The sequence below is a fragment of the Podarcis cretensis genome, assembly GCF_951804945.1.
Source record: "Podarcis cretensis genome assembly, chromosome: 3".
Classification (NCBI taxonomy): domain Eukaryota; kingdom Metazoa; phylum Chordata; class Lepidosauria; order Squamata; family Lacertidae; genus Podarcis; species Podarcis cretensis.
In genome coordinates, this window is record NC_137172.1 from 5,536,555 (window position 1) to 5,564,393 (window position 27,839).

At 46.8% G+C, this 27,839-nt stretch overlaps 1 protein-coding gene and 2 long non-coding RNA genes across 3 annotated transcripts in view; 1 reads left to right on the top strand and 2 right to left on the bottom strand.

Annotated features, from left to right (window-relative positions):
• Nucleotides 1-27,839, top strand: part of LOC307212053 — a 326,205-nt gene that overhangs the window by 3,304 nt on the left and 295,062 nt on the right. The gene's annotated exons all lie outside the window — the stretch shown is intronic.
• The window catches only part of PINX1 (PIN2 (TERF1) interacting telomerase inhibitor 1), a 54,047-nt gene continuing 26,617 nt past the window's right edge, over nt 410-27,839 (bottom strand). The window contains exon 7 of the mRNA XM_079968952.1: nt 410-2,706. Coding sequence (XP_079825078.1) covers nt 2,110-2,706 — 597 coding nt within the window. The 3' untranslated portion in view covers nt 410-2,109. The remainder of the gene's footprint in view (nt 2,707-27,839) is intronic.
• Nucleotides 10,414-27,735, bottom strand: LOC307212097. The gene is made up of 2 exons (XR_013836821.1): nt 27,333-27,735; nt 10,414-10,809 (listed from the first exon to the last, which is right to left on the bottom strand). It is a non-coding gene; the product is annotated as an uncharacterized lncRNA (long non-coding RNA).

Below are 27,839 nucleotides of genomic sequence, written 5' to 3' on the forward strand. Positions count from 1 at the left end.
AGGAAACAGTGATGAACATGGGATGTGAGGGAGGAAAGCTGGAATAGCTTGGCTGGTTAGAGCATGAGATTCTGAATCTCGTGGGTTGCATGTTGGGCAAAAGATTCCTACATTGCAGGGAGTTGGGACTTCATGATCCTCGCAGTCCTTTCCAACTCCGCAATGCTACGATCTCATGCGCCAAAGCGAAAGAGCAGACTGTACTCATGCGTGTGCAGGGATTACGAGTAATACGGTGATCTTCCGATCATTTCCAAACCAGCCGCAGGCTTCTTACACACCCCGTTTGCTCGATCTGTTTACCGTGTTGGTCTCGCACCTGATTTTCCACCGAGATTGGCGCTCCCCTTTGTTAAAATAATTGCATTTTGCGTGTGAAGCTTCGCAGACACCAAAACAGAGATCAAAGTGTAGACGGGGGAGATTTTATTTCTTAAAAAAACAACAACAACCCAACACACACCAAATTCCATTGGAGAAGGCCTCCGCCCCAAAGCTTCATTTCATTCTTTGGAAGGCTCGCAAGGGAGCCCGAAACCCACAACTACCCAAACAGGCAATCGGGAGTTAGCAACCAAGGCTGAAGGCGTCTTTGGATTCACGCATTAATAGGCAGCGATGCAGAGTTTTGCTAGCAGTGATTCATTGCCTGCACTCAAGGCCTGGTGCTCTTTTGAAGTGTGCCAACAAAACCTAAGGAATGCAGGTTTTTGATTTTTTGCAAACCACTAATTAACAGATACCCCACCCCGTCCAATCTCTGCAGAGACATTTCTTTGGGGCTCTGTTACAGAGGCCGCCTGGGTTAGCCATCACATCATTTCCCCGAAGCCTGGTAGGATGATTGGTTTCTGCCAACGTGGCAGCAAATGAGTCTATGGCATCCTATATCATGGCAAGTCCTTACGCAAGCTGGAAAAGCCAACACAAGCGTCATAAATCAAGGCATTTCATAATTAAGAGAAAAGGCTGGGAGGAGTGTTGAAAGGCAACAGAACACACAATCCTAGTGTGCTCTGTAGTGATGGCGGGTGTTGAGAATCAAAGAGCCAAGGTCACCTTTCTCTAACCTGGTGTCCTCCAGAACTACAAATCCCATCAGACCCTGCCAGCACTGCCGTGTCACATGGCTGTGCCGATGGACGTTATAGTCCAAAACATTTGGAGGGCACAAAGTTGGGGTACCAGTGCCCTGGCAGACCCCAGTGGTGATGGCTGCCTTGGGGATCCCTTAAAAAAAGATTGTGGTTCCAAAGAGCTAGGCCTAGCCTCTGTCTCAATTCCCCACAATTCCCCTGGAGCCAGTGTACCTCCAGGGGCATTGTGGGAAAATGCAAATGGTGGAAACATCCAGTCACCTGGTGCTGTCTGGGTGTTACTGTTGGTCCACTGAGAAGATGGGGACCACCACCTTGCTCAGGCAGGTGACCCCATGCAGCACCCACTGGCAGGACAGGTGTGCCCAAAACAACCACCTGTATTGATCCTATCACTTATCTGCCAACATGTGGAAATCAGGGTACCACTGATGTTCTTTTCCAGGAGTTTCTTGTTAATTCATTCAATTCACCGAAATCACCAGTGGATTCTGGAGCAACTGGATTGAAGGCTTGCTGATTCGGTTCTTAAGTTATCAAGCGAGCCCGGAATAAAACCAGAACCGAGTAGAAACAGTCCTCCTTTGACTTTAACTGTCTTGTTTGGAGGGTGAATCGAAGGTCCTCTTCCTTTTGGTGATTTTGTGTGTGTGTTGGGGGAACTATGAATACAAGCCCAGGATTGCTTCAGAAAACACAGGGGGTCCAGATGACCCTCCTTTGTGCTGAACGAACCTGAGAGGGTGAGGGGTTATCACACCCCCACCTGCCGAAAATTCAAGGTGACTGTGCAGGGCAGAAGAAGAGGGTGGGCAGTATGTGGCTTCATGAGAACTCTTGGTGTGTTCCTTCAATGCATGGTTTGTGTTTGTGCATGTGTGAGAAAGAGGGAGAGATAATCTCCCTACTTCTATGTATGAATGTGGGCACATTGGGGCACCTGGCTAATACATTAGGGCAACCAAAAACCAACAATTCAACCAGGTCAACAGTCTGCAGAGTGTATTAACTGTTAACTGGAGAGTGTCTTCCTCTTCTTCTTCTTCTTCTTCTTCAATTTTTTGACATCTGCCCCTGCATCCCTGTCTAGCTTTTTGCCCTTGTTCTTTCTCTTTCCTCTTGGCTCTTCTGAGTCATTGCTTTCTGCATCAGAAGTTCCTGAGCCACAACTTCCTTTCTCTTGGGCGCCATTTTGAGATCCGTTGCAACTAAGGCTGCCACCGCCAGGACTGGAGTGCTTCGATTCCTTCTTCTTCTTCTTCCTCTTCTTCTTCTTCTGGGTGTTGAGCTTCTCCACTTCTTCACTTGAGCCAAGATCCCTGGGGCATTTTGCCTCTGGTCCTTCAAGGCCATCCTCACTTTCAGAACAACCATGCTTGGGGTACTTTCTTTTCATGGGCTGGGCTACCAAACACTCCGACTCCTCAGCCATCGCTGGAGGAGACTCAGCTGTCCTGAAGTCATCCTCACGCTGGGCTTTCTTCAACTTAGCCATGCGCTTGGCAAAATACTCCTGCACGGTAAGGGCACTGGTTACCGTGTTGCCAGAATCCACTTCGTCTGATGGGTCCCCCTCCTCTTTCTGGTCCTCCTTTGGAGATTCTGCAGCCTGCCAAGTGAAAGGGGAGAGAGATGAAGTCAGTGAGCCAAACTGCCTTCCAACAGTTGAGGGAGTTGGGTATTGTTTAGCCTGGAGAAGAGAAGCCTGAGATATGAGAGAAGATGATACATCTTCATGGATCTCAAGAGCTGTCACATGGTAGAAGCTTGTTTTCTGCTGCTCAAGAGGGCAGGACCTGAACCAATGGATTCAATTTACAAGAAAGGAAATTCTGACCCAACATCAGGAAGAACTTTCTGACAGTGAGAGCTGTTCGACAATGGAACAGATGACCACAAGAGGTGGTGGACTCTCCTTCCTTGGAGGTTTTTAAGCAGAGATTTGGATGGCCATCTGTCAGGGATGCTTTAGCTGAGATTCCTGCATTGTAGGGGGTTGGACTAGATGACCCTTGGTGTGCCTTTTAACTCTACAGTTCTTTAAGTCTAGTAAGCCTCATATAAACCTTCCTTAATGATTATCCCCTGCACAAAACCTTCTCAGAGCTGTACATTATGAAAGTGCTTTCTCAGTTCAGCAGGCTGCTTAGGCTAAATCCAAGATGGCAGACTTACTGCTCCAGGAAAATATTAATGTAAAAAGGGCCCCACTAAAGCAAACAGTCTAGCTGGTCAACGACTAAGATATCGAGCATCAGAACAACCTGGCCACTATAAGGAAATTCTGCCCTTGGTATGTTCATTTTCCACCTCTCCATTTTGATTCTCTGGCCCCATATCTGCACAAGCTTCTTATCCCAAAATACAGACGTGCTTTTACACTTGCAAGATATTTTGCCATCTGCGGTACTCAAGGGTCAATTCCAAAAGATCCCGCCTGAGAAACGCCCCTGTGGAGACGGTAGCACCGAAACAGCGGCACACGTCCTCCTGTCTTGCGCTCTCTACAAAGACCTGAGGAACGAGATCATCACCCCACTCGTACTAACCATCCCAAGGCGCTCAGCCACTGCCACAATGTCCTTGCTTCTATCAGATCAAAATGAGCAGATAACAGCAAAGGTGGCTAGGTTCATAGCAGGGGCAATCAGAACAAGGGCCACTAACTGACTGCTGATTCAGGTGCTTTTATATCAAATTTCCTTTTCTGCGTATACTGTAATGTTTTACTGCTGCTATGGCCATTGGCTAATGCGAATCAAGTTTTATATCTCTCTTAACGTAAAAAGACTCGGGAGAGCAGAAGGAGTATTGGTGAACACTGATTTGGAATTGAAATAGAAATCTGTTTAAATACTACATCCACACTATCTCACTGACTTATGAGGAACTGCTGAGGGAATTGGGGATGTTAACCTGGGTAAGAGGAGACTGAGAGGTGAAATGATAGATATTTGCAAATATCTGAAAGGCTGTGACATGGAAGAGGGAACAAGCTTGTTTTCTCCTGCTCTGGAGGGACTCTCCTTTGTTGGAAAAAGGAATGTCTGACAGATGGTCCACCCAACCTCTCTTTAAAAACCTCCAGTGAAGGACATCAGAGCAGCAGAAAACAAGATTGCTCCATCTTCCATCTCGTAAAATAATCGCTCTGCCTTCATCAACCAGATGCCCTTCAGATCTTTTGGACTACAAATCCCATCAGGCTCAGCCCAAAACACAAGGAAGGCACCAAGTTAGTGAAGGCTTGCAAGAGGCTTTTGTTTCACGGGGCAAAGTCCTGTGAACACAAATACACCTAAGAGTTGGGCACAGGCCAGCCCAGGGACCAAGCGAATCTTTTCTTTCTTTCCTTTTCCTTTTTCTAAAGGAGAATATGAGCCAGAGTTTTTTTTAAGTGCCCCAAGAAACACTCCTGGAATCTCAAGTGCAATGTTATTTTTGTTGCACTGGGCTGAAATCTTTGGAGCGGAGGTCTAGCAGGAAGCTGCTTCCCTGCTCTGCTCCTAACGAAGCAAATCTGCATATTCTCCGTCATTAGGACACTAATTCCCGTGCCAGGAGGGCAGACGACTGCATAACGCCTCATACGTGAACGTGGAAAACAATATATATGAAAAGGGCCTGTGAGCCCAAAGGCAGTGGAAAATTGCATTTGACAGAGCAGGGGTTTGGCTTAATTTTAAAGGAAACTAATAAATTTATACAGTGAAGAGATAATGCATCCTGGGGCATGTACTTACTGGGCAGATGTGCCACTGAGAGTATGTGTGGGGAGGGAGAAGAGGCATGGATGGTCACCATCTTGGATGGATTTAAAAGAGGCTTAGACAAATTCATGGAGGATACTAGCTGCAACATCTGTGCACTACCTCCATTGTTGGAGCATTGCAAGGGGTTGGGCTACCATTCCATGATTCAATTATCTATGAATACCAGTTGCTGGGAATCACAAGCAGGGAGAGCGATGAAGCACCCAGGTCCTGCTCATGGTGTTTTGGTTGGCCGTTGTGAGAACAAGATGCTGGGCGATATGTGGTCCCCTTTGGCCTGATCCAGGTACAGGAACATTCTGAGGTTCTGAAGGTAAAGGTAAAGGGACCCCCGACCATTAGGTCCAGTTGCGGATGACTCTGGGATTGCGGTGCTCATCTCGCTTTACTGGCCGAGGGAGCCGGCGTACAGCTTCCAGGTTATGTGGCCAGCATGACTAAGCCACTTCTGGCAAACCAGAGCAGCACACAGAAACGCCGTTTACCTTCCCACCGGAGTGGTACTTATTTATCTACTTGCACTTTGATGTGCTTTCGAACTGCTAGGTTGGCAGGAGCAGGGACCGAGCAACAGGAGCTCATCCCGTCGTGGGGATTCGAACCGCCGACCTTCTGATCGGCAAGCCCTAGGCTCTGTGGTTTAACCCACAGCGCCACCCATGCCCCGGAGGTTCTGAAAGTCGATACAATTTAGGATGAATGTTGACAAGCTGGAACGTGTGCAGAGGAGGGCAACCAAGAAGATCAAGGGTCTGGAAACCAAGCCTTATGAGGAACGGTTGAAGGAGCTGGGTATGTTTAGGAGGAGGCTGAGAGGAGTTATTATAGCCATCTTCAAATATCTTAAGGGCTGTCACACGGAAGATGGAGCAAGCTTGTTTTCTGCCGCTCTCGAACCAATGGCTTCAAGTTACAAGAAGGGAGATTCCAACTAAACATTAGGGGGAACTTTCTGACAGTAAGAGCTGTTCAGCACTGGAACGGGCTGCCTCCCAAGGAGGTTTTTCAGCAGAGGTTGGTCAGGGGTTCTTTAGCTGTGGTTCCTGCACTGCAGGGGTTGGACTAGATTACTTTTGGAGGTCCCTTCGAACTCTACAAGTCTATGATTTTATGAAAGGCTCCCTCCCTTCTCCTTCTGACTGCATACCAGTTCCGACGCCACACTTTACACAATGACAAATGTCTCCACCACCCCTTTGCCAACTCCAGCCGATCGCTCCCTCCACAGACTGCTCTGACACACGTAAGCAACCTGTACAGGCCGAGATGCATTTCCAAAGCCGCCTTTGCAAATCCGGCCAGAGACACATTAATTACCACTAAGGAGGTGCGCGGAGCACAGTTTTTGACAGGAATACAGGGCTATTAACTCCCTTCGAGCCAACGCCAGACCTGGCCTGGCCACAAGACTGGAGCTCAGAGAAACCCGCGAGGCCTGGAAGAGAGGGAAGCCTGCCAGAGGCCCCTGTATCGAATAGGAATTTTAATAACCACGGGCCATTGAGCATGAAGGCAGCGGGGCATGGAGACAGGTAAAGCCAGTGTCAGGCCCCAAACAAACTCGCACATTCGGTTTCGGGGACACTGGTGGGAGACCATCAATCATCTGGGGAAAGACGGGGCAGTGCCAGGAATGCCTCGCATGAAGGGTTCCCTGCGAGGGAGCCATGGAAACCAGGCAGGTACAGCAAATGGCTATTTCCAAGCAGGCTGGCCAGGTGAAAATTGGCTGGCACCTGCTGGATGCTGGGCAAGAAAAGAAGAGCTGGAAGGGATGCCAAGGGCTGTCTAGTCTAACCCCCGGCAGCGCAGGAATCATGGCGAAAGAATCCCCGACAGATGGCTATCCAACCTTTGCTTAAAAACCTCCAGAGGAGGAGAATCTACAGACTTCTGAGGGCGTCCGTTCCACTGCCCAACGGTTCTTCCTGCCAGAGTTGCTGCGGTGATGAAATGGGGGACAAAATGGTGGAACACCTTGAGCTTTTTCTTGGAGGAAACTTCATCCAGGCAGTCTCAGGGTATTAGTGCTCAGGTCTGGTTATGTGCTAATCCTTTGCTGTACTGCCTGTTGATTTATGATCTGATGATGATGATGATTTCAATTTACTAGCAGTCTGCTGTGTAAAAAGTCCCAAACTGACTTACAAAGGGGTGCAGCGTTTTCGGGTTGCGCTCTGCGGCGACCCAGAAGTAACGGAACATGTTACTTCCAGGTTTCGCCGCTCGCGCATGCGCAGATGCTCAAAAATGAGGTCATGCGCATGCGCAGCGAATCACAACCCGCACACGCGCAGACGCGGGTTGCATTCGCTTCAGGATGCAAACAGGGCTCCGGAACGGATCCCGTTCGCATCCAGAGGTACCACTGTATAAATTAATAAGTAAGAATAACAAGAGTAAGTTGAGATCTTTCGCAGTCCACATCTGTATCAGAACTGTTTCTAAGGCGTTTTAAATATGTCTTTATTATTATTCATTATTTGCTGCCCAGGGCTCCTTTGCGAGGAAAGACAGGGCATGAATTTAATCAGGAAAAATATATACTTCAAATCATTACTTACTTACTACAGCTCCCCAAATGGAAAAAAAAATAAATTAATCACACTGCCTCCCTTAGGCAGCCTGCTCAAAGGAGTCTACACAGTGTGTTTCTGAATGAGTCACAGTTCTGGGCATGTCTCCTCTGAGGACAAGTGAGTCCCATGTGTGTCTTGGCATTTGACAGCGTGCGAAGGTGACCCAATTACACCTAATGGCAGCGACGTGACAGAAAGTAGGAAGCCTCCTTTGCGAACGGGCGATTTGGCTAACACGAGACGCACGCTTTAAGAAATATTTCCTGACACGGTAGCTGTTTGGGATCCTAAAGACAGAGAAATATGTTGAGGCGTAAGCAACAGAGATGATGGCCAAAGACGCTTATGCACACCTGGAGCCAAGGATGGAAGGGCCTGTTTTATGACGAGGCAGAAAGATGAAGAGGCCTATCTCGCCCATCCAAAGATCTCTTTTGTCTTGACCCACAGCCAAACGGATCAAGTCAAAGCATGACTGAGCACTTGGAAGGCTGGGGAATCGTCATCTTTCCCCAAGGAGGATGAGTAATCTGTGCGCAACAGTGCAGAGTTAAAAAAAAAAATCCAACAATTTTACCAATTGGTTTTTTTAAAATATTTTTTATTAAGGTTTTTTTAAACAAATTTTAAAATGTTCAAGAAACTCAAATTACATTTTAGGTAAAGGTAAAGGTACCCCTGCCCGTACGGGCCAGTCTTGACAGACTCTGGGGTTGTGCGCCCATCTCACTTAAGAGGCCAGGGGCCAGCGCTGTCCGGAGACACTTCCGGGTCACGTGGCCAGCGTGACATCGCTGCTCTGGCGAGCCAGAGCCGCACACGGAAACGCCGTTTACCTTCCCGCTGGTAAGCGGTCCCTATTTATCTACTTGCACCCGGAGGTGCTTTCGAACTGCTAGGTTGGCAGGCGCTGGGACCGAGCAGCGGGAGCGCACCCCGCCGCAGGGATTCGAACCGCCGACCTTTCGATCGGCAAGCCCTAGGCGCTGAGGCTTTAACCCACAGCGCCACCTGCGTCCCGTAAATTACATTTTACATACTCAATATACCCCCCAACTTCCCTTTCTGGTTTAGAGTGTATTATTTTTGTTCTGCATATAGTTTTGTATCCCTTCTATGATAAAATAAACTTATTTCTTAATCTGTACTTAGTCTCTTAGTTTGTATTTACTATTTGTATTTGTCTATTGCAAGTGTATTACTCAAAGCCTGCAAGTGAGTTCATGTCAATGTATTGTTTCTGTATATATATATCTTAAAAGGTTCCCAATCCTTTTTGAAGTCATTATTGCCTTAATCTTTAAGTCTCCCAGTTTTAAGATTCGGAATGTCAAGGTAAAGTTTCGGATAACACACCTCTCAAAAAAATGAAAACTGAACAGGAAGTTGTCTTGGTGAGGGATAAATGAATAAGCCAAAGGAAACCCGTCCTCGTGAAATTTTAATCCCTGCAACAGGGCTGTTAAAATGAGGATTAAAACGAGGAGTGGGAGAAAAACACATTGAGCTGCTGGGAGAAAAAAAGGTGGTTATAATTGCAATCAATCAATCAATCAATCAATTGTCCGCAAGAGTGATTTGCCAAGTCTCAATTGAACTGGGGCCAACAATGGGGACTCAGTGATGAGAGCCCTCTGCACATGCTTATAGGCAACCGTCCCTTTGGCTGGTCTGCTAGCAAGACAAGCGAGGTATTTCATGAATGGAGAGGGAGCAATAGCAATTCTCAGTTTTCTCCAGCAGCAAATGGCAGCCTCTGATGAAGCTGTTAGGCAGCTGAGTGTTTCGATTTGCAGACTGTTCTGTCCACAAGGTTTGGCCAAGTAACCAGTGGGGATTTGGAAGGAAGAACAAAGGCTTGAGGAAAAATGGCAAGTTAAACTTATGGAATACGCAGAAATGGCGAAACTCACGGGAAGACTTAAGAGATAAATGACAATAGAGACGATTGGGAACCGTTTATGCTGTATCTACAGAAATACTGTAAAGAAATGGACTCATTGGCAGGATTTGAGAAAACACAATTAAGGAAACAAATGTAAAGATTAAGAAACAACAATTTGGAAATTAATTAAGTGTAAGACATAATTGGAAAGAAAATATGGTATTAAAAAATGATAAGAATATAGCGTAAGAGCATTTAATTAAAAGATTAACGAAATAGGGGGAAACAAATTAATGAACCGGAAGGGCAAGTTGAGGGAAGTCATAGGGTGAGGGAGATATTTAGATTCTTTTATTATTTCTCTTTTATATGATAAATGTGTGGAATATTAAACTGTAAAACTAATAATTTAAAAAAATAAAATAAAAAGAATGGGTTGTTAAAGGAGATGGCCAAGATAAGACTTTTGGAAAAAATGATGCCATCAGGAGCCTGGAAAAACCCTGAAGACGGAAAAGGATTCCAGCGGAGATTATAGGAGGAAGCTGTGTCAACAAGCGAAGGGCTTGGCTTCTGAGAGATGAGGAAACCATGTACTAGGCTTTTGAAATTGGGAATAAGTGGCAGCTCTGGGAACTTTGTTTGGTTACCCTCTGGGAAGGGAGACGGGAGAAAGGCAATTCATTTAGTTATTTATTTAGGCAAATGGAGGCTGGGGGACATCAATGGGAATTAACGCAACATCTCTTAACTGCTGCCAGGATTATTATTTGGGGACTGAGAACACCATCCTCGAAAGAATGGATAACTAAAATCAGGGACGTCGTATGCATGGTTAAACATAGGAAAGGCAACAAGAATAATGCATTGATTAAGAAACAGAGTATTTATTTTTTTTAATGTACTGGAGTGGTAAGGTACAGGATAACGCAAACCCATTTGTGTTATTTGGAAACTTGTGATGCTAATTTATTATCTTCAATCTCTGTATGCAAATTTGTTCCTCTATGTTTAGCTCTAGATACCCCTTTCCACTTTTATTTCATGTTATTAATATGTGCAAAAGAAGATCCACAATCTTTTAGCAGCCTTGTTCTGCGTATGTGCCAAACGTTTTATTACATTTTGAAAAAAGAAAGAAGCTTCAAGGAAGAACAACAAATAATCTGGTTTGTCATGAAATAGAACAAGCAGATTTGTTAATTGGGAGCGGGGGGTGGGGTGGGGTAGCCGGTAGAATTAATTAACTCTGCACAACCCGATCAATCCTGTCTGGAGGGTGGAAGCAACAGGCATTTCCTGTTTTGCTGGAATCCCGAATCGGGAGAGAAACAGGGATTATGAGAAAAGCCCGGAGGCTTCCCCGCAGCCCGTTGCTCACTCAGGAATACGTTGGCAGAGCCCTCGTTTTTTGCAACCCGGTGTCAAAGGAAGTTCAGATGCAAAGCCTGGGGAGCTAAGAATTTGCCCAGGGGCTGGGGGTAAGCTTTCAGTTCATCTTTGCGGCAGAACAGTTGTGTGGCAGCAACTAGATTACGGACAGTAGCCCTGAATTCCTTATAGCTCTGGTCTCCAGGTCAAGAGCTCCTAATCGGGGTCACCAACACAGCACCCATGGGCATCTCCTGTGCCCGTACAGTAACATTGCATCTCACATGCATTTAGCCTGCGTGATTTCAACCATACGCGCTTGGGAGGCTGGTGTCAAGGCTTCGGGGACTTACAATCCTTCCCTCGGTGGCAGGCAAACAGATAACCAAAAAGAGTTCTTAAAAGGTAAAGGTAAAGGGACCCCTGACCATTAGGTCCAGTCGGGGCCGACTCTGGGGTTGCGGCGCTCATCTCGCTTTACTGGCCGAGGGAGCCGGCGTACAGCTTCTGGGTCATGTGGCCAGCATGACTAAGCCGCTTATGGCGAACCAGAGCAGCGCACGGAAACGCCGTTTACCTTCCCGCCGGAGCGGTACCTATTTATCTACTTGCACTTTGACGTGCTTTTGAACTGCTAGGTTGGCAGGAGCAGGAACCGGGGGAAATCACCCGTCGCGGGGATTTGAATCGCCGACCTTCTGATCGGCAAGTCCTAGGCTCTGTGGTTTAACTCACACCACGTCATTTATTCAGTATTCACAGAGAGAGAGAGAGACAAAGGAACTCTGTCTCTATTAAATAATGGCATTGATCCAAGTAAAGCTCAACCCTGCTCCGTCTCCCTTATTCTATGTCGGGGTCAGCAACCTTTTTCAGCTGTGGGCCGGTCCACTGTCCCTCAGACCATGTGTGTGTGGGGGGGGGGGGGGCGGACTACATTTTTGAATTTTTTTTTGAACGAATTCCTACGTCCCACAAATAACCCAGAGATGCATTTTAAATAAAAGGGCACATTCTACTCATGTAAAAACACACTGATTCCTGGACTGCCCATGGGCCAGATTGAGAAGGCGATTGGGCTGGATTTGGCCCCTGGGCCTTAGGTTGCCTACCCATGGGCTAGAGCAGGGGTCAGCAAACTTTTTCAGTAGGGGGCCAGACCATGTGGTGCGTCGGACTATATTTTTGGAGAAAAAATGAACGAATTCCTATGCCCCACAAACAACCCAGAGATGCATTTTAAATAAAAGGACACATTCTACTCATGTAATGATACGCTGATTCCCAGACCGTCCATGGACTGGATTGAGAAGGCGACTGGGCCGCATCCGGCCCCCGGGCCTTAGGTTGCCTACCCTTGTTCTATGTCATTCCTGCGCCGGCTGAACTGAGCTTTCTGCCTCTGAATTCTCTGTTCCATCACCCTCAGTGCCCGCCTAGTTTTGGGAGAGGGGGGCTCAGGAATGCTCTTCAAAGACACTGAGTCTGCCAGCTCACTCTCCCCCCGGTGCCTCTTCTTCCTGCTGCTCCCCAGGTTCCCTCAATATTTCCCAGCTTTTACCCTTTGCAGCCTGTGAACTCTGCAAACCAGCATCCCTCCTCAATCCAGCCCCTGGCATCTGGCTGGTTGAAATCGCACAAGTTAAATCCCAAGCGAGGCAGGGGGTTGTGTATATCCCGGAACATATGTAAGATGCGGTTGTAATGTACCTCCACCAGCATCTCACATGCTGGCTGGGACCAATGGATGCTGAAGTCCAAAACGTTTTGGACGGCACCAAGTTGGGAAAGGCTACCCTAAGGGACACGGGTGGTGCTGTGGGTTAAACCACAGAGCCTAGGACTTGCTGATCAGTAGGTCAGCGGTTCGAATACCGTGACGGGGTAAGCTCTGTCCCTGCTCCTGCCAACCTAGCAGTTCGAAAGCACGTCAAAGTGCAAGTAGATAAATAGATAAATACCTTCCAGCGGGAAGGTAAACGGCGTTTCCGTGCACTGCTCTGCTTCGCCAGAAGCGGCTTAGTCATGCTGGCCACATGACCCAGAATCTGTATGCCGGCTCCCTCAGCCAGTAAAGCGAGATGAGCGCCGCAACCCCAGAGTCGTCCGCTACTGGACCTAATGGTCAGGGGTCCCTTTATCTTTTACCCTAAACTCTGGGTGCAGTGGTCTTCCAGAGGCCCACCTCTCTCCAGAGCAGTGGTTGTCATAGGGTGTGGCAGGAGAGCGTGGCAGGACCGGCGGGAAAATTCAAGGCCAATCAAAAATACAGTGATACCTTTGATAGTATCAAAATACAGTGGTACCTCGGGTTAAGAACTTAATTCGTTCCGGAGGTCCGTTATTAACCTGAAACTGTTCTTAACCTGAGGTACCACTTTAGCTCATGGGGTCTCCTGCTGCCGCCACACTGCCAGAGCACGATTTCTGTTCTCATCCTGAAGCAAACTTCTTAACCCGAGGTACTATTTCTGGGTTAGGGGAGTCTGTAACCTGAAGTGTCTGTAACCCGAGGTACCACTGTAATTTTTTGGGGATACACAACCAGAAGCAGTACTCAAGCCTCTCTTCAAGGGCACTGCCTATTCTTCCATACTTTTCCATGACCTGTTGTTGTGCACAGGGATTTTCAACTCTGACAAGCATGAAAGATCAGAAAGGAGAAACGCTTCTTTGTGTTGATAAGGAAACGAGAGTTTGTTTGTCTCAAATTAGACCTAACATAAATGAGATTACACGGTGAAAGCAAGCTCACACCTCTCGCTGAGTTCGTATACATACTTAAGGTACATATGTAAGAGGCTCGTTTATATTTTATGCCGAATTCAGGTTCTTAGGTAGCTGCATTGTTTAACACTTTCTGGATGCCCCACGATCATATTTATAAAGTAGTTGTATTTTGTGTATAAAATCAAGCACTGCCAGGAGCTGTTCTTTTTTGCTTTCCAAAAAATTTGCTCTGGCACGAGCCAATTTTTATTCTGAAAGTGTGGCCCAGAGAAAAAAATGTTTGAGAACAACTGCTTTAGATGGTAATGCACATTACTTCACCTGCTTCAAAATGTTGTAATCCAGATCTGCTGGGTGTGTGGTTTTCCTTCTTTTGCAGGGCTCTTGGCACTTTTAGAAGGTAAAATTAAAATTCTTTGGTTTTCCGAAAGGACTTTATGTGCTTCTTCACCAAACGTACACTTACCAAGCTAAATGTTGTCCCGTTACAAAAATCATAGCAAGTCCGAATTCCTCACACCCCAAAAACGTTTTTTTTAAGACCCCTCACTGATAAAAATTGCAAAAATTAGGTTTCACCCGCTAGAATGACACATCCTAATGCTGGACCTCAATTCCAGTTCTTGCTGATCATCAGCCATGCTGGCCACAGCCAGTGGCAGCTATAGTTCCACAACATCTGGAGGGCGACTGATGTTCCCCCTCCTTGGCTTGGCCCTTGGCTCAGAGAAACCCGGGACTGCTAAGCCTACTACACACTTTGTCTCAACATCGCAGCTGGCGTGAAGCGAAACAAACCACAACCCCCGGTTTGGAGATGACTGTAACTGCAACTGGCTCATTGCTCCTGATGGCTAGGAAAAATAGCTCTTGTGCATTCACCACAAGCCATTTATTAGAGTTTACTGTGGTGTGAAAACTCTGTCATATTGCTGGTGTCCCTGGTAAACAACTGGGCATCGGAAATCCTTGCAGGTCTGGCGTTCACACCGTCCAGAGACCCGCCACAAGGTCCCCACCTGTCTTATGCCCTCTCCAAGCTCAACCACGTTTCGTGGCAGTGAATTGCTTCGAGCTGCTCGTGTGTGTTGCTCGGAAGTCCCCGGGACAGGTCCGTAGATCAGCGTTACGAGACAGACTTAAGCAGCTACAAGAACTACAAGCACCTCGAGCTGTTATAACATTCTGTTCTCAATTGGTATTTTCTGTCCCAAAGCAGAGGGAAGCACACCCTCAGGCTTGCTCCCCCCCCCCCCCGGGCAAAAAGGCCACCGCAGGCGTCCCTTGCCAAAAGCAAGTTGCAGTTCCTGGCCCCGTGTTTGCACGGAGGTGCGGCTGGGCTGGGAAGCCAGCAGGTCCCGACGAAATGCGCCGTAAATCTGAGCCAAGCCGGCTGCCCGTGATCAAGATAGAAGGGCATGTCGGGACATGAAGTTCTCACGGGGCACTCTGCAAGGGCAATGCCATCCCTGGGCCAACTTTTGAACTTTTGTCCTGCAATCCGACAGCTTGTGCCCAGGTGCGTCGGTCTTGGTGGGTAAGGAAGGGTATACTCAGCCCTGCTGATTTTGCTCTCTGGGCCTGCTCTTTCCCCCTGCTTACTGGATCCTAGAGCCTCAAATTAAAAAAAAAAAAATGGTAGCAGGCGATAGCAAAGGTGACTATGGGGTTGTGGTGCTCATCTTGCTTTCAGGCCGAGGGAGCCGGCGTTTGTCCACAGACAGCTTTCCGGGTCATGTGGCCAGCATGACTAAACCGCTTCTGGCTCAATGGAACACCGTGATGGAAACCAGAGCGCATGGAAACGCCATTTATCTACCTGCCGCAGCGGTACCTAATAAACAACAATAACCGCAAACTCATAGTAGCTTATGCAGGAGAGAAGCTATGGCTTTGCTTTTATATTTGCCTTACTATGTATTCTGTGTTCTCACTGTTTTGTTTTTGTGTGTGTGAACTGCCCTGTGATCTTCGGTTGAAGGGCAATATAAGAATTTAAATAATAATAATAACTTTGTTTTCCATGGTGCATTTTTTTAAAAAAGGGGTATGGTATGCAGGGGGCATAACGTAAGGATGCACTGTGTGCAGAGGCTCAAGATTTTACTTACTCTGATTATTTTCTCCCTCTAAATCAGGGGTAGGCAACCTAACACCTTCTCAATCCGGCCCGCGGAGGGTACGGGAATCAGCGTGTTTTTACATGAGTAGAATGTGTCCTTTTATTTAAAATGCATCTCTGGGTTATTTGTGGGGCATAGGAATTCGTAACACCCCCCCCCAATATAGACCGGCCCACCACATGGTCTGAGGGACAGTGGACCGGCCCCCTGCTGAAAAAGTTTGCTGACCCCTGCTTAAATACTCAATATCCCATCCCTTGTCTGTAGACATCAGGGCTGCTTTCAACAATAGCATCTCCAGTCGATGAATCCCAAGAGGAAGGGCCAAGAAAGGCCCCCGAAAATGAGGCTATAGAAAGATGCCTGCCAGCTAGCAGAGGCGGCACAAGCCTAGACAGACTACTGTCTTGACTTGGTAGGAAGCACCTTATGCCAAGCAGTCACAAAATTAAAAGACGCCTGCTTCTTGGGAGAAAAGCAATGACAAACCTAGACAGCATCTTAAAAAGCAGAGACATCACCTTGCCGACAAAGGTTCGTATAGTAAAAGCTATGGTTTTCCCAGTGGTGATGCATGGAAGCGAGAGCTGGACCATAAAGAAGGCTGATCGCTGAAGAATTGATGCTTTTGAATGATGGTGCTAGAGGAGACTCTTGAGAGTCCCATGGACTGCAAGAAGATCAAACATATCCATTCTGAAGGAAATCAGCCCTGAGTGTTCACTAGAAGGACAGATCCTGAAGCTGAGACTCCAATACTTTGGCCACCTCATGAGAAGAGAAGACTCCCTGGAAAAGACCCTGATGTTGGGAAAGATGGAGGGCACAAGGAGAAGGGGACGACAGATGACGAGATGGTGGGACAGTGTTCTCGAAGCTACCAGCATGAGTTTGACCCAACTGCGGGAGGCAGTGGAAGACAGGAGTGCCTGGCGTGCTCTGGTCCAGGGGGTCACGAAGAGTCGGACACGACTAAACGACTAAATAACAACAACAACAACCTTATTCCAAGGACCAGTAGTTTAGGGGCTTCTTGTCTTGTATTCGAATCCCGCTTGCGGGTTTACAGGCACCTGGTTGGCCATGGCGAGAACAGGATGTTGGACCAGATGAGCCATCGGCCAAATCCAGAAGGTTCTACTTATGCTCAGCACCTTTGTCCATGTATGGTTTTGTTTCGACCCATGCAGGTGCCAGATGGCAGGTGGGCAGCCCCAACCTGCTGCCAAAAAGTGGCCTGCGGAGGGTGGAAGAGAGAAGAATCCCATCTAGCTGTGTGATCAATTTCCATGCTGCCTCAAAAAGCCACAACTGCTGCTTGAATTTTACTAGCTAAGAAGTGGAAAACGTGAGAATTACTAACTTTAGAAGAATGGCAGATGAAGATGATGGATTTTTCGGAGCTAGATGAAGCTAGATGAAGGTGATGGATTTTTTGGACTGGAAGAGTCCACGACCAGAATGAGGAGGAGTATCAGGAAGAATGGTCGAAATTTAATGACTATTTAGTTAAATATGCTAAGTTAAATTAATTGGAAATAGCTTGCAAGTACTAGATCGGCCTAGGATTTTATATAAGTTAAGTGATGAACTAATATGTTTAATCTTGAATGGAAAAAAATAGAAAGATGTTAAGTGATTAAGTTAAGTTTATGAGAACTCTGATTTGGGAAACCGTTAAATGGATATGAACTGAAACCCAACCAAGGGGAAGCGAGGAAGTCACTTAACAATGTTAATAAGAGTAATTTTAATAAGGTTATGATTTATGTTTGTTTGTTTATTTATAATTTTGTGAAAATCATAAAGAAAAACCCACTGCCATTCAGACAACGCTGAGCTAGGCAGGGGAATGGCCTGACTTGGTGCAAGGTGGCTTCTTTTAAATCGCAGCTGAGGAGAGCCAAGGGTCAAGAGGGAGACAGAAATACTGCAGAACCAGGAAAGGTATCATTGCAGAGGCAAAATCCTGACCTGGGAGAGGAAGTCTCTTACGACCCTTCCTGTCCAGCAGGGGAACCCGATTGGTTGGCCTGGGTGGGCAGGGCCCCTGGGATGAAATTCTAAATCAGGAAGAAGGAAGGTCCTTGAAGATAATAGAAGGCTGACAACACAATGCACCCAACAGAGCATCCCCGGGCATCTCAGCTAGCAGGACTGGCAGGTTTCTCCTTTGCAAACATGGGACCCTCCTACAAGGCATAGTACAAAATGTTTGGGGCAGGCAGGTGGGTGAAGGCTGGAGGAGACATTGGCGCACCAATGTCTCCGCCAAGCTAAGCAGTTGGCTCCTTACCTCTCTTGCCCTGACCTAGCCACTGTGATCCACGCGACGGTCACCTCCAGGCTTGATTACTGTAATTCACTCTACGTGGGGCTGCCCTTGAGACTGACCCAGAAACTCCAGCAGGTGCAGAATGCTGCGGCGAGACTCCTTACGGGGTCCTCGCTGCGAGATCACATTCACCCGGTGCTACACCAGCTACACTGGCTCCCGGTGGAGTACAGGATCAGGTTTAAGGTGCTGGTTTTAACCTTTAAAGCCCTATACGGCCTAGGATCCTCGTACCTATGGGGCCGGCTCTCCTGGTATGTCCCAAGGAGGACCTTATGGTCTTCAAACAAAAACACCTCGGAGGTCCCGGGCCACAGGGAGGTTAGGCTGGCCTCAACCAGAGCCAGGGCCTTTTCGGTCGTGGCCCCGATCTGGTGGAACTCTCTGTCACAAGAGACTAGGGCCCTGCGGGACTTGACATCCTTCCACAGGGCCTGCAAGACAGAGCTGTTCCACCAAGCCTTCGGCCAAGGCACAGCCTGACCCCCTCCTTTGGTAATCCTCATAGAACTCTAGCCCAATGGTTGCCATGAATTTGACTCTGAATTGATTTTAGAATGAACTGATTTTAGAATGTATTTTAATTAATTGATTGTGATTTTATGTAAACCGTGTTACTTTTATTGTTGTTAGCCACTCTGAGCCCGGCTCTGGCTGGCGAGGGCGGGACATAAATTTATTATTATTACTATTATCATCATCATTATTATTTATTAAAGGGGCCCATGTGCCAATGTCACGAAAGGCAGGTTTCAGATGCTCGGCACCCGGGACGCCCTGCCCTGGCGAGAGGCTTCAGGTCAACCTCTTTTTGGCACATTCCTGACAGCCGTTTAAAACACCGCTGTCTCCAAACACCCTCGATGGTCAAGTGTCCCTAAACGCTGGGTCACTGCTGTAAGACTCCTCCCAAGAAATCACACTCCTCTCTCCGGGTCTAACTCAAGTACAATCTGAGCTGAAGAACGAAAGCATATAAAGTCTCTCCTTGCCAGCCTTCTTAACTTTCCTTCCTGGGAAACGTCTTAAAAACAAACTGAAGCAAGGTGTTTTGGATTTGCGCCGGTCAAAACTAAAATATACACGCAGAAAGTTTTGGACGGGGACGGGCACGGCTGTTATTATCAGAAAGTTTCATGGGATCAAAAAAGCGAAAACAAAACAAAAGCACCACCCTGTCCCACTGCTCCGTGGCCAGCTCTCTGCATCGCTTCCCAAAACAAGAAGCGACCTACTTTTGCCATTTTGGCCTCTGAAGTCGTGGGGTGGGTGGGGGGAGAAGAAAAAAAAAATCTCCCGCCTTGCAGACGTTCCGGGCCCCCCGTTTGAAGTCCTGGCTGTCGGGAGATGGTCAGTTTACGTCTCCCGATCCAAGGACAGGAAAAGGATGCACACTCAGTGAGCACATGTGCTCTGCCGAGATAAGGACAAAGACTTCTGTCCTGGGAGCCTTATCGGCTTTTCCGCCTACTCTCCCGGCGCAGACGCACCACACCAAGACTGGCGAGGCGAGCTTTTCGCTTGCTCCAACGAGATTGCCGGTGGGGGGCTGGGGTGGGCGGAAGAGGCCAAGCCGGTCGAAAGTGAACAATTTCCCCACGCACCTCTAAAACCAGAAAGGGTGGACTCTGCGGTTTCTCAGCACGCTTGATCTGGAGGGGACCACTTTCCCCCCAAACCACAACAACACGCTCTGCTCCCGAGGCCTGGACTTCCTCTTGCTATCCAGCAGTTTCCCTCTCTTGTTAAAAATTAGTTTTCTATTTCCCATCCCAAACTGCAATACAACAGTTGTATTGCTTGGATATAAATATAAACACAAACTACCCCCTCCACCACAATGAATTTCCAGATTCAGATTTCATTTCCTTAAAAGACAACATATTCTACAAGCAGGATCAAGAATTGTCCATTTAACATAATATGCAATCTACTCTAATACAAATTTTGCCTTTACAGCGTTCATTGTTTCCTATAGCCTGGAATCAAAACAAATGTCTACATTAATAAGAGCCACATCTTGTTTTTCTTAATTCACCTAACCCTTCTTCAAATGACCCTATTTCCCCATTGTAATAATAATAATTTTAATATTTATATCCCATTGATAGATCAGTTAGAATTGATCTATCATTTGTTTACGGGTTTTTATAAATATCCAGCCTTCTTTCTCCAAAAAGGGAGGAGCTCCCATGTGGACTGATGGTGAAAAAAATAACAAGATTATTAGGGAAAAGGTCAAATTGGATAAATTATGGGGTGTGAACGACAATTGGACCCATCACTATGCTTTTAGGAGAGATCAGAAGGTTTTGATTTCACATAGGTCCACGGAATCAGAGAACCGTAGAGCTGGAACCCCCAAAGGTCATCTAGATCAACCCCCTGCAGTGCAGGTCCTTGGCATTCTCCACTGGGAAGATATAGGGGCTGTATCCAAAGATGAACTTGTAGAGGATGTTCTGGCAGGGGCACTGCTGTGTGACCCCCCACGGCACAGGAGCTGGCAGAAGACGGACTGCGTTGTTGCTTAAGGCCCTGCACAAGAGGCTGCAAGAAGCCTTAGAATAAAATAACCGCAGATTTGAAAGGGACCCCAACCCCAATCCCCTGAAATGCAGGAATCTCAAAAGAAGCTTCCATGACAGATGGCCATCCAACCTCAGCTTAAAAACCTCCAAGGAAGGAGCGCAAGATGTAGGACACAATATACAATTTCAGGACTGGATAAAATTGTGGAAAGTAAATTTGAAATTTACAGATTGTATGTTATTGAGAGAGAATTACCGGTATATGAAAATGATGTACAGATGGTATTTATCGCCGGTTAAACTGGCAAAAATGTATAAAAGCAAAAAGAAAGAGTGTTGGAGATGTGAAATAGACGGTACGTTTTATCATATATGGTGGGGTTGTATAAAGGTAAAAGCCTACTGGGAAATGATATGCAGTGGTGCCTCGCAAGACGAAATTAATTCGTTCCGCAAGTTTTTTCTTCTTGCGAGTTTTTCGTCTTGCGAAGTACGGTTTCCCATAGGAATGCATTGAAAATCAATCAATGCGTTCCTATGGAAACCACCTTCAGACCAGGTCCGGGGACAGTCTGTCCCCCGACCTCTTCTGAAGGCTGGGGGGGGGGGTGGACAAGGGCTTTTCTTCCCACCGCCACCCTTCAGAAGGCTGTTCTGAAGGCTGGCGGTGGGAAGAAAAGCCCTTCTCCCCACCTCCCGCCCCGCAAGCTCCGGGGACAGGAAGCCTTCGCTGCCGACCCCCAGCATTTTAAAAGCCCCCGGGACAGCGGAGGTCTTCTGAAGGCAGGCGGTGGGCGAAAGTCTTTGCTCCCCCCCGCCTGCCTTCAAAAGCCGTCCGGGATAGCGGAGAAACGCGCTGCGCTTCTCCACTATCCCGGGAAGGCAGGCAGGGGGGGAGCAAAGACTTTTGCCCCCCACCGGCCTTCAGAAGAGGTCCAGGACCTCTTCTGAAGGCCGGAGGGGGGTGAAAGGCTTTGCTCCCCACCGCCAGCATTTAAAAGAGGTCCCCGGAGATTTCCCTATGGGCTTTCTTCTTGCGAAGCAAGCCCATAGGGAAATTCGTCTTGCAGAACGACTCAAAAACAGAAAACTCTTTCGTCTTGCGAATTTTTCGTTTTGCGAGGCGTTCGTCTTGCGAGGCACCACTGTACAATGAATTGAAGAAAATGTTGAAAATAACTTTTGTAAAAAAAACCAGAAGCCTTTTTGCTAGGTATTTTAGGCCAAGGCATACCAAAAGAAATGAGGACTTTATTTATGTATGCCACTACAGCAGCAAGAATGTTGATTGCACGAAATTGGGAGACTGGAGAAATACCAGCGAAAGAACAATGGCAAGAGAAGTTGATGAACTATGCAGCATTGGCAAAAATGACAGATAGACTAAGAGAAAAAGATAACGGAGACTTTGAAAAAGAATAGGAACCATTTATATTATATTTACAGAAACAAAGAAAGTCAATAGACCTGATGGCAGGATTTAAATAAACATTCACATTATCAGTATCAGAAAATGTTTAGAAAATAGTGAAATATTATAGTGTATTTACTTTTATTTTTAGGTTTTTAGGCTTGATGTTATGTTATTAATAATATTTTCTGTTAGGAGAGAGCAAAGTGGGTGAAAAGAGAAACAAACCAGAAGCGGAAGTTGGGGGGAAGCCCTGGAGGGGAGGGAGGGAGGAATATATAATAAATGTTAAGAAATTGAGATGTATGTAATGAATGAAGAAGAAAAATGAATAAATCTTTTTTTAAAAAAAACAACCTCCAAGGAAGGAGAATCCACAACCTCCCAAGGGAGACAGTTCCACTGTCAAACGGCTCTTACTGTCTGAAAGTTCTTCTTGATGTTGAATCGGAATCTCCTTTCTTGGAGATTATTATTATTATTTATTATAATTATTTATTAGATTGGCCTTACGTCGGCCTTGAGCTGACCTAAACATACCTTTGGATTTCAGTACTCTTTCCGCATGCTTAGATGTCTCAAACAGGGATGGACCCTGGTAATATGGCGCCCTCTGCAAGGCCAAAATCTGATGCCCACTGAAAGCCCTCTCACTGCCTTTCCAAAGCTGGGAAAGCAAGGCGCAGGGCTTGGGAAAGGAGGTGTCAGGGCTCTGGCAGGGTCCTAGAACCTTCCCGTCTCCTTCCCAAAGCTGGGCAAGCACTAACTAGGCTTTGGGAAGGAGCTGGGAGAAGAAGAAGAAGAAGAAGAGTTTGGATTTGATATCCCGCCTTTCACTCCCTTTAAGGAGTCTCAAAGCGGCTCACATTCTCCTTTCCCTTCCTCCCCCACAACAAACACTCTGTGAGGTGAGTGGGGCTGAGAGACCTCAAAGAAGTGTGACTGGCCCAAGGTCACCCAGCAGCTGCACGTGGAGGAGCGGAGACGCGAACCCAGTTCACCAGATTACGAGACTACCGCTCTTAACCACTACACCACACTGGCTCTCAGAGCCCCCACCTCCTTCCCGAAGCAAGAGCTTACCAGTCTTTTGGGAAGAGGCCCCCTCAGCTTGACACCCTGTGCAGGGAAACTGGTCACACTGCCCTAAATCCACCTCTGGACCCTTGTACCCGGACCAAGATGGTGGCTCTTTAATGGGTACGGTTGCTGCTGTGGAACAGCAGAGACTTCTCTGCTGTGGCCCCTGGCTGCAAGCCACAGAAAAAAACTCCCAAAGTATCTCCAGATACTTCTCAAAAAGCCTTCAGATGGCTTCCTGAAGGCTTTTTGAGACTTAAGGCAGGCCTTCAAACTTGAGGTCAGCTTGATTTGCTGACATTTGGTTTTGGTTTGGTGTACTGGGTTTGTTAGCTTTTTAATTGGATTTCGCTGCTGCGTTTCTATTGATCTGCAAGCTGCCTCGAGCGAAGGAGAGGCGGGATGGACGGAAACTATATAGATAAGCGTGATTAGGAATACGTGTGTGGGCAAGATGGAAGAGAATCAGCGGGAAAGTTTTTTTAAAAAATTACCAAGGCTTTTGGTCGGGGAGCAAGCAAAAAATTGAGGATGCACACTGATAATTTTCAAATGATGAAGAGAGATTTAGAAAGCAGAGCAGAGGGTGAAAAATCTCCAGCATCTCTTTTGTCCTATACCACTTGATTTTCCCCCGTGCCAAGCAAGGTATGGGAATAGGTGTCAATTTAATTGATACAGCTTGCCAACTGAAGGGCTCAATTTTTATTTTTACTGTACAGACTTGCACACAGAGTGATGCTCAAGAGCTGCGATCAGGGCCGTTTGAAGTCAATGCCAAGAGGAGTCCTCGTTAAGCAAGTCAGCAAAATTGCTTCGTTTGCATACGCCTGCCTGCTTTGCATGCTTTACAAACCCTTTTAATGAAGATGATAACGGATATGGAAGAATCACTGTATGGGAAAGCTGCGTTGGCCAACAGAAAGCGAAGGGGTTTGCTCGTGGTCCCTATTTGCCCTGCTTTTAAATGTTTGAACGGTAAATGAGGTGAACAGGTCCTTAGACAGGGATCCCAATTTGAATAATGCAGCTTTGACATTTGAATATTAAAAGTGCGCAATATTTGAAGCTGGTGTTGCAAATATATGTATCTTCTGTTTTTTTTCCTACTAGATATGGGCACCCATTGATGCTTTTGAATTCTGGTGCTGGAGGAGACTCTTGAGAGTCCCATGGACTGCAAGAAGATCAAACCTCTCCATTCTGAAGGAAATCAGCCCTGAGTGCTCACTGGAAGGACAGATCCTGAAGCTGAGGCTCCAAGACTTGGGCCACCTCATGAGAAGAGAAGACTCCCAGGAAAAGACCCTGATGTTGGGAAAAATTGGAGGGCACAAGCAGAAGGGGACGACAGAGGACGAGACAGTTGGATAATGTTCTCGAAGATACCAGCATGAGTTTGACCAAACTGCGGGAGGCAGTGGAAGACAGGAGTGCCTGGCGTGCTCTGGTCCACAGGGTCACGAAGAGTCGGACACGACTAAACAACAACAACATGGGCACCCAATCTGGCCTGACGGTCACCAAGATGGAGGAGCTGTTTTTTGCTGACTATTCTGAACTGCACTGACTGGATCACCTCTGAAGATCTGGTGAGATCAAGGTTTCGATCCCTGATCTGGAAACCAGCCAGTTTCAATCACGCTCTATCTCTACTTGGAAGGATCTCCAATACCAAGGAAAGGAAACATTTGAGCATACCAGACTAGATGGACCAATGATCTGTCTCAATATATAGGGAGATTCCTATATTCCTCAAGACTGTTCCTTTCCTGCTCAGTCACAGAATATTTGTGGGCATTCTATGATACCGTGAGGGCCAGGACAGCTCACCAACAGACCTACATGAGCTGACTTATAAATAAACAAGCAGCACTTGACTGCCTCGCCTCGCCATTGGCTGCAATGCTGTGATGTCACAGAACGTCCACAAGCAACATAAAGCAGGCTGGGGAACGGTGTGACCCTCCAGATATTATGGGACGACAAGTCCCATTATACCTTCCAATTTAGGCTACATTGAGCAGGACGGATGGGAATTGGGAGTCCAACGATGAGCTGAAACTGTTCAAATTTCTCAAGGGCTGCCAGGTGGAAGCCAAGGCAAGCTCGTTTTCTGCTGCCCCAGAGGGTAGGAACCAAACCAATGAGTTCAACTGACAAGTAAGGAGATTCTGACTAAACATTAGGAAGAGCTTTCTGGTGGTAAGAGCTATTCAACAGTGGAACAGTCTCCCTTGGAAGGTGGTGGATACTTGCTGCCATATGCCTTATTGCAGGGCAGATTCGAGGGTAAACCATACGTCGAATGAGTCTGCCCCTGCAGCTTGATGGAGGTAGAAACTGTCTCTCATGTCTTGTTACGCTGCTGTTTCTACGGGGATATACGCTAGGTATTTATCACTCCTGTTATACAAAAATCTCCAATTGGGTCCGAACTTCAATGTCTAAAACTCCTGGTAGAGGACAAGGATCTAGAGATCACGTGAAGGGTGGCCAAATTCTGTGCGACTGCCATAAAACTCAGGGAACAAGCTGTACTACCAAAACGACTATGGTTTTAAATGACAGCTTTAGGTTATAACAAAAAAAATTCCTTCCAGTAGCACCTTAAAGACCAACTAAGTTAGTTCTTGGTATGAGCTTTCGTGTGCATGCACACTTCTTCAGATACACAAGAAGTGTGCATGCACACGAAAGCTCATACCAAGAACTAACTTAGTTGGTCTTTAAGGTGCTACTGGAAGGAATTTTTTTTGTTTTGACTATGGCAGACCAACACGGCTACCTATCTGTAACTGGAGCTTTAGGTTATATTTTAGTGATCAAGATTTAACATATATTTTTAACTGCCGCTATATCTGAATTGTCTCTGTTATACCCAATTGCAATCCAATGTATTCCTGTTGTGTTTTATGATTTTTCTGATAAGTGAGCCGGAACTGGTCTGTGACTGTAATAATAAAGTTCAATTCAATTCGACAGTGGAATGGACTACCTTGGAAGGAGGTTTTTAAAGTGGCAATCTGTGAGGGATTTTTTAAGCTGTGATTCCTACATTGCAGGGGGTTGAACTAGATTATCCTCAGGGATCCCTTCCAACACTACAAATCTATGATTCTATGAAGGATTCCCTTTCCCTGGCTTGCCCCTTCCTCCTCCTCCTTCTGGTGGCACAGCAGTTCCGTTGCCACACTTTACACAACGACAAATGTCTCCACCGCCCCTTCAAATGACAGAAAAGGAGATTCTGAATAAACATTAAGAAGAACTTTCTGATGGTAAGAACTGTTTGGGTTTTTTTTTAGATAGATATAAACTTTATTCGCACTAGCTAATGGCCATAGCAACAATACAACACTACAGTATACAGTGGTGCCTCGCAAGACGAAAAGAATCCGTTCCGCGATTCTCTTCGTCTAGCGGCTTTTTCCGTCTTGCGAAGCAAGCCCATTGACGGCTTAGCGGATTAGCGCCATTAGCGGCTTTTAGCGTCTTATCAGCTTAGCGGATAAGCAGATAAGCGGCTTAGCGGCTTAGAAAAAGGAGGGGGGGGGGAAGGGGAAAAAAGTTGGAAAAACTCGCAAGACATTCTGTCTTGCGAAGTAAGCCCATAGAGAAATTCGTTTTGCGAAGCGCCTCCAAAACGGAAAACCCTTTTGTCTAGCGGGTTTTTCGTCTTGCAAGGCATTCGTCTTGCGGGGCACCACTGTACACGGAAAGGGAAATTTGATATAAGAGCACAATTTAAAGTCCTGGATCAGCAGTCAATTAGTGGCCCTTATTCTGATTGCCCCTGCTATGAACCTAGCAACCTTTGCCGTTATCTGCTCATTTTGATCTGATAGGAGAAAGGACATTGTGGCAGTGGCGGAGCGCCCTGGGATGGTTAGTACAAGTGGGGTGATGATCTCGTTCCTCAGGTCTTTGTAGAGAGTGCAAGACAGGAGGACGTGTACCACTGTTTCGGTGCTACCGTCTCCACAGGGGCAAAGATGTTTCTCAGGCAGGATCTTTTGGAATCGACCCTCAAGTACCGCAGATGGCAAAATATCTTGCAAGTGTAAAAGCACGTCTGTATTTTGGGATAAGGAGTTTGTGCAGATATGGGGCCAGAGAATCAAAAAGGAGAGGTGGAAAATGTACGTACCAAGGGCAGAATTTCCTTATAGTGGCCGGGTTGTTCTGATGCTCGATATCTTTTAGACGTTGAGATGGTAAGAACTGTTTGACAGTGGAACGGTCTCCCTCGGAAGATGGTGGATTCTCCTTCCTTGGAGGTTTTTAAGCAGAAGTTAGATGGCCACCTGACAGGGATTTTTTTAGTTGTAGTTCCTGCATTGTAGGGGGTTGGACTAGAAGACCCTCAAGGTCCCTTTCAACTTTATGGTTCTGTTTTTTCTTCTTCTTTCTACACAGTCCACACAGGCATTAAGGCAACCCGTTGTTTCTTGGAAACACAGAGCCTCTGAACACAGCATTAAGAGAGAGAGAGACAAGAGAGAAATATCCCTTCCTTTCAAGCGATTAAAGAGTATATATGTAAAGTATGCTGGGTCTGTGCAGCCAGCTCCCCGAAAGGAATCCGGTTTGTGTGTGTTTACATTGAGATATTGGGAGACCAGGACAGGAAAAGTTCGGAAAGCCCGCCAAGAAAAGAGGAGAGAAGTCGGCCAATTTGAGACATTCTCCAGACTCGTGAGCAAGCAGGAGAATTTGTCTTTGGAGAGGAGTAAAATAAACGCAGGGGGCAAAACTGCGCATTCATGGCTGCGCGCATGTTATTGCTGCCCCTTTGGGTGAATGAGCATGACGTTACTGCCATCTCTCTTAGCAGTTTAACAGCTGTGGGAGTCCTAGGCTGGGGGGAAAGAAAGGATATAAACAAACATGACAGTGATAATAATAGCTGGACTTTGGAACT